Genomic DNA, 11,776 nt, shown 5'->3' with positions numbered 1-11,776 from the left:
ACACACACACACACACACACACACACCTCAATTTCTCTCACTCACACACTGACAGCCAGTCTGCAGTACCATAGCCAACTACTGATCCAACAAACAGAAAAGTAAACCAGATACAAAACAGGTAATTCCCTAGTTTGAAAGGAGGAAATAAATGCATTTCTCTACCTTAGTGGGAGACCTGGCACTGGGAGGAGGCAGCTAGTTTCTAGTAGTCAGGGCTGTAGGAGCTGGTTGCAAGGTGTAGGCAGGCTGCAAGGTGTCATCAGCCACTGTGGATCTGTCATCGAAAAGGCAATCTGCAGCCTCGAGAAACGCTTTTTTCACAATTTCGCCGTCTTTGAATGACTTCTTGTGTTTAACAAGAACGTGACTTACGCGATAAGAAGCTATCGTTACAGCTGTACGTTTTCGCTCTTTTGCCACATTTCCCTTCTAACAGCCATCGTAGATCTGCAGATCAGACAGACGCACTTCCAATATCACATCGTGTAAAAGTCCTCCTCCCATTCTGGATGGAAGTTATACGTTATTGGTTTCTTACTTGGTCCAGCTTCCCCACTCATTTGTATACCCTTTCTTTAGTTGGAAATAGTAGAAATTGGAAGGCTAACTAGTTAATTAGTCTCGCCGGTATTTTGTATTTTGTAGTTGGCGCTGTTGACTGCGCATGCGTGGTGAACCGTGTGTTAGGTGAAAAGATCAGATCGCAGACTGGCTTACCTGTACGTCAATCAAGTGGCAAAAGCCATAGTGAGGATGGATGATAGGCGAACGTATTATTTATTTATTTTTGAACTTTTTTCGACGTATTCGCGATCGACGTATTGGGCACCCCTGATGTACTGTGTTTAGGTTAATTTTGATTGTTGTTTTTAGGATTCTTTTTTGTTGATTGATTGTTTTGTATTTGGTTTATATGATATATTTGATTGCTGGTACTGGTGCTGGGTTGGTCTATGTTGTTATGTTTCTTGTGTTGTGTGTTGGTGTAGTTTTTCTGTCTGTTGTTATTTTTTTTATTTTTTTGGGTTTCTTAGGTGCAGTATGTGGGTTTTTTGTTTTTGTTATTGTTGTTGTGGTCGTTTTAATTTCGGAACTCCCTCTGGGTGTTCCGAGTGGGGAATATGTAGTAGATTTTACTTGAACACACACACATACATGAATTGTATAGTATGGGCCTGTATTATTTGCCTTTTGACTTGCATACGTTCTGTAAGATTCTCCTGGCTGTGGGGGTTTTATTACCTTTTGTTCTGTGACAAAATGGATGACCTGAATTGACTGTACCTTAAGATGGCTTCTGACCTGAGTTCTGACCTCTTTTTCACACCTCAAGCATCTATGTAGTGACTGTGATAGGACCATTGTTGTAGTTATATTTGCATACGAAAGGACATAAAGGGGAGAGCACAGGGGCAGCTCTCTCTCTTAAGCCGCTTTTCCACTACGTTGCAGACCTGGTGCTGACCCAGGTCAGCCCGCTTCGTTCCCCTTTTCCATTCGTCGTTCCAGGTCGCTTCGGTCCCAGGTCCCAGGTCCCACATCGGAGCAGGGTCTAAAATTTCATATCCGGGTCTCTTTGCCAGGCTGCGTGTGACGTGTGACGCTGCACACCGTTGATTGGTCAATGGAAAATCGTCATCCCATGTCCCATCCCATATTATTTCTTCACTAACCGCCATCTTGAAATACCACTATTCACTCTAGGAAAATGTCACTACAGTTTCTGTAATAGCTTATTAATAAAGATTCGGAAAATTATGCTGACCATCGTATTATCTTAGTTTAATGTCATTTCAATGAATCATATAACTTTTATTTACAACAAGCACAACACAAAAATCGCTATTATGCACCGGCTTTGTCCGTGAATAACACCGGCTGTGGAGGTGTTACAAACACAATACTCCTTTGCTAACTTCACCATCTGTCTACGGTCATTTTGAGCCCTTAACCACCGCGCTGACACCCCGAGAAGTTATGCTTTTAACCGTAAACTCGATGAACCGGGAGTTCACCCGGCCGCTGCTCGCAGCACCGCTTGTCCAGTTGACAGCGGGGGCAGAGAATATTTCTATTATTATTCACCTCAGCTGACCATCAGACCAGGAACCAGCTCAACATTTTTGTAAACTGTACTTTGTTTCAATAAATAGTCTTAAACTACTCAGAATTATATTCTTCATTTTAGTGTCCAACAAGTAGCTTAATAAACTACAGTTGTATTGCTATTATTGTTGTTGTGTTGTTGCATCATAACTGCGCTTGAGATTCTCTATTGGCAGGAAAGAGTACCTGGGTGCTGGGGGGGGGGGTCCACCGCTGGGTGCTGGTAGGCAAACTGGTAGTAGTCGCTCTATGAATAGAGGGTTGCAAGGGAATTTTCCTGGCTACACAGTGTACAGTTTTTTTTTAACTTTTGCCTGCTTGCGGCTCTGTCAGTATGTAAAGCGCATTGAGTCGCATCTTGTGAGAAATGTGCTATACAAATAAAACTTGATTTGATGATTTGATTAATAGTCCTGTGCTTGGCACTGTGGGGAGCATGCGGCGTCTGGCCTGTAGAGGGAGATCCATTCATATCAATCATTGCTGCATTGTGAAGCTAGATCAAACTGTGTTGAAAATGCAGTTTGAAAACGAAAGTGAAAGTAAAAGAAAAAGAACTTTCCCCACACAAACGGCTACTGCTTTGATGCTGAGAGAGGAATGTATTTGGTAAGTAAATATCTTTTGAAGCAGAAACATAATATGACACATTTTGACGTCTAACCTGTAACATGCAGTCATGCTTTGGCCTATGTTATACTACTGAATACAGCAGGTCTCAGCCCCTGTTTTGTTAAGTTAGCCTATAGCACACCCCTTGTATTCCTTTCGGTAGCACATCTGTCAGAAGCTGCAGAGTGTGCACATGTAAATCGTGACATTTCAACTGTTTTGTGTTTACAATCCCTAACACATAGTTTTTTTTCAACTCTACAATAATAATAATAATTATGATTATATCAATCCAGGGGTCTGTGACGGTGTGAAAATGGCCTCTTCACTACTATGTGGTAGGTATTGATGTGGGCTTTGCTCACGTACTGTATGTTGTAATAATGTGATATGTAATCTTTTGAACTATATTTAAATAAATTGTTTAACGAATTGTTGACAATACAACCTCCAGGCAGGAATTAGTTTTGAATGATGTTTAAAAGATCAAAAGTCATTGTTACTGCAATAAAATGCACCTTTAACATGAGTAGGCCTATGTGTTGTTATCTCCATAGCTGATCATGAATGACAGTTTATGACGTTATTGCATGTGTGGTAATCCTTTGAGGACACGTTGGTTAAATACATTATTAACATTGGAGCAAGAGTCTCTTTCTAATCCGCTGGGACCATAGGCTATACAGAAAACATGCACTCACTGTAAGGAAAGACCTGTCGCTTTGGATAAAAGCGTTAACTAAATGGCATATTATGTCAGACTATTTAGTAGCCATGTTATACCTACACAGTGCATTGCTTTTTTTTCCTTGCTTTTTTGTCACTTGCATTTTTATTGATGTTTCACAAATTTAAGACATGAAATATAAAATAATATATCACAACATAGAACAAAGCAGAACAAACAGGGCAAACAGTTGTCCGAAGGTACATAGACATGCATACATATTTTCTTAATCACAGTTATTCAAATACATTAAACAATGTGTATTGCTATGATTATTGTATGTCCTGAAAGTTTCATAAACAGAACAGGTTAATTGTGTTACAGCGAGCGATGAACAAAGGACTAGAATGTTCCAAACAGATGTTGATGACCAAGATGTCGACCTTATACCAAGTGAGTGTAACCATAACTGTGTAATGAATTAGGAATATTGATTTTATCAGTATAAAATGTTTATGGATGATGTACGTTGTATGTTATTTATAAATTACTTGCTTACAATATGACTGGTTGCTTATTGTCTGGTCATTTCATTAAATTGATTAATTCTGAAATTAACGTAACTTCAGATTCGCTGTCGGAATGTTCCAGTTGCCACGAAATTAAGGTGAGAGGACATTTCATTATCATTCTGTATTCCAATTCTACACTTACACATAATATTTGATTGGGTGACATTTCAACATTATTTTAGAGAGACAAATTGACTCAGTCAGCTGGGATTGCTATTTCAACATACCATACATCTGCTTCAATATCAACTGTATAACATATTGTGGTGATATGATGTCAGCATAATATTTGCAGTTTTTTTTTTTTTTTTGTATCTTACCAATGTTGGAATCATTCTTAAACAGAGTTCAAGTAACTGGAATGAGCTGGATCCCAAAGTATCTAAAGAGGCCAACACCACAGTGTACAAGTAAGCCAGTGGGGGCTGGTGGAGGTAGAAATTGGAGGACGGGCTCATTGTAATGTATGGAAGGGAAAAGGAACAATATCAAACATACGTTTCACACCATTCCTCATTCCATTCCATGCATTACAATGAGCCTGTCCTCCGATTTCTACCTCCACCAGGCTCCACTGATGTAAGCATTGGACTAACTCTTCTACCTCAACTATTAAGGCTATGTCTCAAGTAAAACCTCAATGTGGTGTTAGTGATAAAAACAACTAAATCCTCTTGAAATGTGATTATCTTCTATTTATTACTTTTTGTTGAATATCCACCCTCAACATCTCCTTTAAATTTGTCACTCCTATTTCTTCAACAGGTTTGAATTGTGGCCAGCAGGCCGTTATGAGTGCAAAGTGTCAGGCCTGCGCTGGGTGTGTAGGAGCTATGTCAGCCTGCATTATAGCTTCACTTCCTGGGATCCTTATAAGGCAATGATGAAAGATCAGTACACTCAAGGTGGTCCCCTATTTGACATCGAAGTCACTGAAGGAGAACTGAAAGAAGTGCATCTGCCACATTTTGCTTGTTTCGGTACGGGGAAAGTAGATATCACAAATACTGAACTTCCCAACAAACAAACAAAAGAGAGAGAAAACACTCAAAATACTGAACTGAGATAGGCTTTTGTTACATGTCTACATGTCTAAAGCTAAGACATGAATAGAGACAATGTAAATAAGATTATACTCACTGTAATACTGTATACTGTCCCACCATGCACTGTCCATACATTCATGTTTTTTGCACTATGCACATATGGTTAGATGCCGAACTGCGTTCGTTGTCTTAGTACTTGTACCCTGTTAACGACAATAAAGTTGAATCTAATCTACGAGGAAAAATGAAGCATTGACGGTCAACCTGTCCGTTATGGCAATATGTTTGTCATGTTTGTCTGTGCCGTCTCTCTGCAGACCAGGATCCCTCCAACATGGGAACACTCAGAGTTCTACATGACGATGGAGATGAAGAGACAGTGGAAAGGGTGTCTGAGGTTAGCGGCTTCCACGTCAAGATCACCAACCCATCCTTCTCTGTGATGGGTGTGCTCCTGAAGCTGGGTTTGCCATGGAAAGTGCACTGTAACATGCCACTCTATATAGCCAGGAGAGCCGAGTCTCTCACGCTGCACGCCTACCTGATTCCATGTGATGCTGCTTTAGCACAGGTTGGTCACTATTTACTTGAATGAAATGAAACCAAACTTTATTAAAAATACTATAGCCAGGGGTGTGACTTATGGATGTATATCCCCCCCCCCCCCAAAATAAATAAAAATAAAGACAAAGAAACACCATCCAGGAGGGCACTTTGTGGGTGGCAGGGAAAAAACACATAAAAAGATAAAACGACAATAGGAAGAAGTATGAGGCATGAAACTCAAACATAAAAGCGAAGACTAGAAGGCTGTGGAGACAACTTCATCAGTTGTGTTTCACAACACATCTAGGCCTACGCATCAGAAAACAGACATAAATGTATGAAGAATAATTAATTGCGAAGAAAAAAAACACACTAATCATTGCAACAAAAAACTCCACCTTGTGATTCACTGTTGGTTTGCTTCACTACAGGCAGTGGACACAATGGAGAAACATTCACGATCCACAAGGATCCTGAAGCCAAGACCAGTGAGGTCCTACAGGATGAACAGTTTCTTCAGCCTCAGGACATCGTGCCTCTCTACTGTTAGCCCCACTGTACGGTTTGAACGTTCATCCAATCAGAAATGGTTGTTAGATTTGTTGTTTGTAAACAATTAATGTGTCGACTGTCCCGTAGGGTAATACTGTAATACCGTATATTTAATACCGCGGTATTTGAAAATAGCAACAGTGTCCCTTTCAATACCGTCATTTTAAAAATTCTGCTGCACAATGTGCGCATATATACACTGTTAAAAAAAATTAAGGGAACAGTTCATCATCACAGTATAGCACTCAAGCAAGTCAATTAAACTTCTGGGATATCGATCTGTCCAGTTATGAAGTGTAAACGATTGTGAATCAATTTCACCTGCTTTGGTGCAAATTAAAGTGACAGGTGGACAGGAGAGAGGCAACAGCAAGACAACCCCCAAAAAGGAAATGGTTTTGCACGTGGTGGCCACAAACCATTTCTCTCTCCTTATCCTTCCTGACTGATTTTTCTCCATACAAGAAGGTTTGCTGTTACATGAGGAGAGCATGAAGAGAGCTGGACAGGGTTTGGCGTGTCAGTGATGGACTGGGGAGGCATATCCTTGATTTCTGTTTCTTTCATTTCTTTGAGCAGTGTATAATAAACGCCTTAAGAGTGTTTGTTCAGCACCACTGTCTGTGTGGTTGAAGACACTATGAAAGAGATGACAGAACTTTTTGTAAAAGAATTGTCAAGTAACCTGTCAAAAAAGACTAACTATTTAGAACCCATCATGATCACGTGTTACGTGACCACGTCAATCCCGCGGTAATATAGTGAAATCTGGGGACGGTTTAACAGTGTCAAAAATTGGATATTGCCCAATCCTACTTAGGTTAAAGTTAAGGTTAGGGATAGTGTTTAATATTAAGGAGAAATAGTTAGACTTCCTGTTTAGCAGCATGGCCCACTAGTGAAGACATAGTAGCAGCAGCCTATAGGCTGTGTCCAAATACTGATTACTAAAAGTATACTGCATACTAACCACACTATATACCATTTTGGCAATTCTTGTGTATGACTGTCCAGATAAAAAAAGTGTTGGAGTTCAATTGATGCTGATGACTTGTCAACACTGTACTAGTGTTGTGCCCCACTTATAATGGACTGTCAATTCCTAAGTCACATGTCAGTGAATATTGAACAGGTATAACTGTGCATTTAACACTGATACGCTGGTTCATTCCTTCATTCTCTCTCTCTCTCTCTCTCCCTCCCTCCCTTCCTGCCTCCCACACGCACGCACACACACACACACACACACACACACACACACACACACACACACACACACACACACACACACACGTCTACTGTCCCAACAGGAAATTAAACTAGAATATGTCTACCCACCAAACTTTGCTGAGGTGTACATGGAGAATGCAAATTGTGACTTCAAGATGGAATTGATCAGCAAGAACAAAGGAGAAACTGTCTGGGACCCCACAATACGAGAAGGTCAGGATCACATAGTCACATAGAAGGTCAGGATCACATAGTCCTGTGCCTTACTGCATCAGCCAGGACTGCATCACTCCCTATTCCGCAGTAGATTGAAGACTCATCTCTTCAGGCTACACCTTAACTGCTCCTCCTCCTTCTCTAAAGTTAATAATAATAATTTAAAAAGAGCTAGCATTGTGTCTGCCAATGGCCCTTGGCCCAAGCATAGATTACATATTATTGCTATCACTTACTTAGTGATATGTATTTGTTGTAAGTCGGTTTGGATAAAGGAGTCTGCTAAATGCCAAAAATGTAAACGCAAATGTAAGTTTATGTCAACCATGTCCTTCTGAAAAATACATAAAACTGCACACCCCTGCTCCGACGCAATGAAGGTGGCATGCTGCGGAAATGTTGGTTGAGTGGTTGCATCGGAGCAGGGCTGTCTGGGGCTTCACCTCCCACATGGACATACGTTTTCTTTTCTTTTTTAAACATGTGCTTCTATTATTTACATTCACAAGTCATAAGGCCTATTCATTATGTTGTAATTCATAATCTTTGTTTGTTGTTTTCAGCTGAGTACAGTGACACTGCCACTGACTATTTACAAGGTAAATAAAAACTATCTTTGTATTTATTTACTATATCAAATGAAATTATATTAATGAAGTTAATTAAATATTTCTCTAGCAATTCACTTTTTTGTGATTTGGAAAACTGCTATACAAATAAAGTATAATAAATACATATACAATTCTATAACTAAATATATGTGTTATTACTTAATCTCCTCAGGTCCCATTGCTACCGTAGCCCCACACTTTGTGGACTTCCACCGGTCCGCCCTGATCCAGAGAGTGGGGCAGGTCTCCCCCATCCTGGATGAACTCCTCGCGAAGAGAGTCATCAATGCGGAGCAATATAGTGAAGTGAGGGCTGAACGTACCAACCAGGATAAGATGAGGGCGCTTTTTGAAGGTCCACTAAAGGCAGGCGGCACCAAAGCCAAAGATATTCTCCTTGTCATCCTAAAGGAGAATGACACATTCCTGATCAGAGAACTGAGAGGTGAATGAAAGTGGCGGGGCCAACCACATGCTTGAGGACAGTTCCTGTACTCTGATTGGACATGATAACTTATATGTCAAAGGTTAGAGGAGGTCCCAGGACGAGATGAGAAATTATCTTGAATGTAAGATTCAAAAAGTGGATGAGGGTTGCTGTCACAGCCAGTCTTTAAACTATGTTTTTTTGTATTTCATATATTTCAACCTACCCAATACCCATACTATGCTGTTTAATGTGTTTGCTTAGATGCTGTAGTAATTGGGACAGATCAGATTCAAGAAGACAATTACTGATACATTTGACAGTTTAATCAAATCTGCCACCCCTCAGCCAACACCACGCTCACTGCGGAAATGAACATATACTATAATAAATACTGCACACAACTTGAATACTTGTATACCATTGAACTTATTTCCTACCGTATTTTATTGTATGGGCTACGTATACGAGTCGTGCGTAAAACCATTCTTTTTGTGGATAGTATTCGATTTGAGGTAGAATATCTGAAATAGCCTTATAATATCACATATAGAGGTACCTTGAAAGTTTCAACAGTAGTTGTATCTCCTGTAAAACATGCTAAAACATTGTATAAATGTATATCCTGGCCCAAAGATGAAACATTTTTGTATCATAATAATCTTAACAAGTTGCCTACAGTTATTGTTAAGAAAAATAGCCTAGAAACATGTAAATGTCAAAATTGATGGGAAGCCTAATTGGTCTTAAGGAGGCTGGCAGCAAAGCCACAGCATAGTTTCACAAACAAGGACAGGACCTGAACTACCTCGCTGTGGTGTGCACCAAGAATGGTGCGGCATGCGCACTATTAGACACCCTCCATTTCATCTTTGGGCCAGGATATACAACAATGTTTTATTCATGTTTTACACAAGATAAAAGCACTGTCGCAACTTTCAAGGTACCTCTATATATGATATTATAAGGCTACTGTTGTGCCTCCTAATCCGACACGCCCCCGTGAGCCTCGTTCTGGCGCCCCCTCCCGGCCGGATTGAGTGGGCCGGATCTCTGGCTCTGTTTGCAGCAGGTGTGGGCTATTACGTTTCAGCCCAGCTGTCCCAATCACCACCTGGACAGCCGCCTACTTAACCCTGCTACAGACAGAGATCCAACGCTTGGACATAACTTTCTGTTTGGACCCCCTCTGACTACTCTCATCTGGATTTCCCTCCCTGGCTCGACCCCTGGACTCCCCTCTGGACTACTCTCTCATGGATCACTCTCCCTGGCCCGAAAAGGATCTCGGACTTTGCTCACTAGGGTAGTATCGCAGCACATAATACAACACCCCTGACCTCATACACGCACACACACATAGTATAATTACACACCCCATAACTATCGCCTGCATCACACCTTTTGTTTGTTTTTCCACTAGTTAGTGTAGGGCCTATATCTTTGTTTATATCATCCATAATAAATCATTATATATTCTCCTGGCCTCTGTCTCTGTTTCTCTGGGGTTCCACCACATTTGGCGTTTCCAGTTTCAAGGTGTGCATAACAGTATGTCCAAGCCATTATGAGCCAAGGTGGAACTCCAGAGAACAAGGGTGGTTCCCCGGGTATTGGGGTTCTCCCATTAGTCGTAGATTTACGCAGAGAGGTAAATAGCCATGCTACGCAACTTACCAGTCTGCAGGCCGAGCTCCAGAAGGCCTTCCCCACGGTCCAAGGCCAGATAGCCGTACTGGAGAATACCACCCGTGCCACCGTCGGGGCTGTAAATAGTCTCGAGACGAAGATGGACGCCCTGTCCGGGTCTCTCGCCTCCATCCAGCGTTCTCTGGACCTCATCGCCGCTGGCAGCAGACCACCCCCTGACACGAGTTCCATATCTGGGCAGATGACTAATCCCCCGGTCGATCCTGTGAACCCCGTTTCGCTCTATCCTCCTGTCGCTCACTGGGAACCCAGGTTAGTCAGCCCCGCTCCATTCCATGGTGACTTTGATTGTTGTCGGGGTTTTCTGACCCAGTGCGAATTAGTATTTACGCACCAGCCTTCCAAGTACTCCTCCGACGGGGCCAAGGTAGCGTTTATCATGTCTCTACTCGCTGACAAAGCGCTCAAATGGGCCATAGCCGCTGTCGGGAGCAGTTCAAGATACTCCACGGATTACCCCCTGTTTAAAGCAGAGTTCCGGTTCGTGTTCGACCACCCCCAGGACGGGCAGGATGTAACCGGCCGCTTGTTAGCCATCTCCCAGGGTTCCCGCTCTGTGGCCGAGTACATGGTCGAGTTCCGTACTCTAGCCACGGAGACAGGCTGGAATGACGGAGCCCTCCTCAGCCTTTTCCACAAGGGGTTACATGATTCCATCAAGGACCTGTTGGTGCGCGACGATCCCGGCACCCTTAATGAGCTGATTACCCTGGCCCTTAGGATGGATGCACGCCTCCAGGTACGACGCACCGACCGCGTCCAGCGAGCTGTCACGCGCCCCACTACCTATCGCGCCGGAACGACCCCGCCCCCTTCTCTGCCCATGCTGCCTCCTCTCGTGGCTACTTCCGGGGCTGGGGAGCCCATGGAGATCGGCCGCTCTCGGCTCTCGCGAGAGGAGCGAGAACGGAGGCTTCTCAACAAGCAGTGCCTGTACTGCGGCAAGGAGGGGCACATCATCCGGGCGTGTCCTGTCCGGCCAAAAGACCCAGCTCACCAGTAGGGGGCATACTGGTGAGCAACACCTCTCTCTCTCAGCCCCCGGTCACCCCCAGTCGCCTATTCCCTGCCACTCTCACCTGGGGGAAGGACACCCTGTCTGTCAGCGCCCTCATCGACTCCGGGGCTGATGGTTGTCTAATCGATGAAAACTTAGTCCACCAGGCGGGCATCCCCCTAGTCCTTCTAGACCGCCCCATCATGCCTAGGGCCATTGATGGCCGTTCCCTAGGAACTATCACCCACACCACTGGGCTTATATCTCTTACGATCTCCGGGAATCATACCGAGGAGATCCGGTTCTTTGTCCTTCAGACCCCCACGTCTCCCCTGGTGCTGGGTAGACCCTGGCTCGAGAAACATGAACCTCACATCTCCTGGGCTTCGGGCCAGATCCTAGGCTGGAGAGGTACGTGTTACGCCTCCTGCCTTCGCTCCGCCCTGTCTCCCTCTAGCGACCCCAAGTCTAAGATCACTCC

General features: G+C 43.1%; 1 protein-coding gene across 1 annotated transcript; it reads left to right on the top strand.

Moving 5' to 3' along the window:
• Positions 1-2,662: 2,662 nt before the first annotated feature.
• LOC308155358 (NACHT, LRR and PYD domains-containing protein 1a allele 5-like) lies at positions 2,663-9,174 on the top strand. Its single transcript, XM_080528670.1, has 11 exons — positions 2,663-2,718; positions 3,018-3,059; positions 3,773-3,841; positions 4,018-4,055; positions 4,306-4,370; positions 4,726-4,940; positions 5,324-5,577; positions 5,984-6,109; positions 7,415-7,547; positions 8,114-8,149; positions 8,334-9,174. Exons 2-11 carry the CDS (start codon positions 3,038-3,040, stop codon positions 8,612-8,614), a joined length of 1,239 nt encoding a protein of 412 aa, XP_080384796.1. The 5' UTR covers positions 2,663-2,718; positions 3,018-3,037; the 3' UTR covers positions 8,615-9,174.
• The last annotated feature ends 2,602 nt before the right edge of the window (positions 9,175-11,776 follow it).

Source organism: Nansenia antarctica (genome assembly GCF_963989245.1).
Source record: "Nansenia antarctica genome assembly, chromosome: 4".
Lineage (NCBI taxonomy): Eukaryota > Metazoa > Chordata > Actinopteri > Argentiniformes > Microstomatidae > Nansenia > Nansenia antarctica.
Note: the sequence above shows the minus strand (reverse complement) of the source record. Positions and strands in the feature narration are given on the sequence as shown.

Bases quoted from the DNA above. Each gene is read 5' to 3' on its own strand.
- LOC308155358 (XM_080528670.1), top strand. From the start codon at position 3,038: ATGGCCTCTTCACTACTATGTG. The intron at 3,842-4,017 runs GTGAGTGTAACC...ACGTAACTTCAG, and splicing joins AGATGTCGACCTTATACCAA to ATTCGCTGTCGGAATGTTCC. The intron at 7,548-8,113 runs GTCAGGATCACA...TGTTGTTTTCAG, and splicing joins GGACCCCACAATACGAGAAG to CTGAGTACAGTGACACTGCC.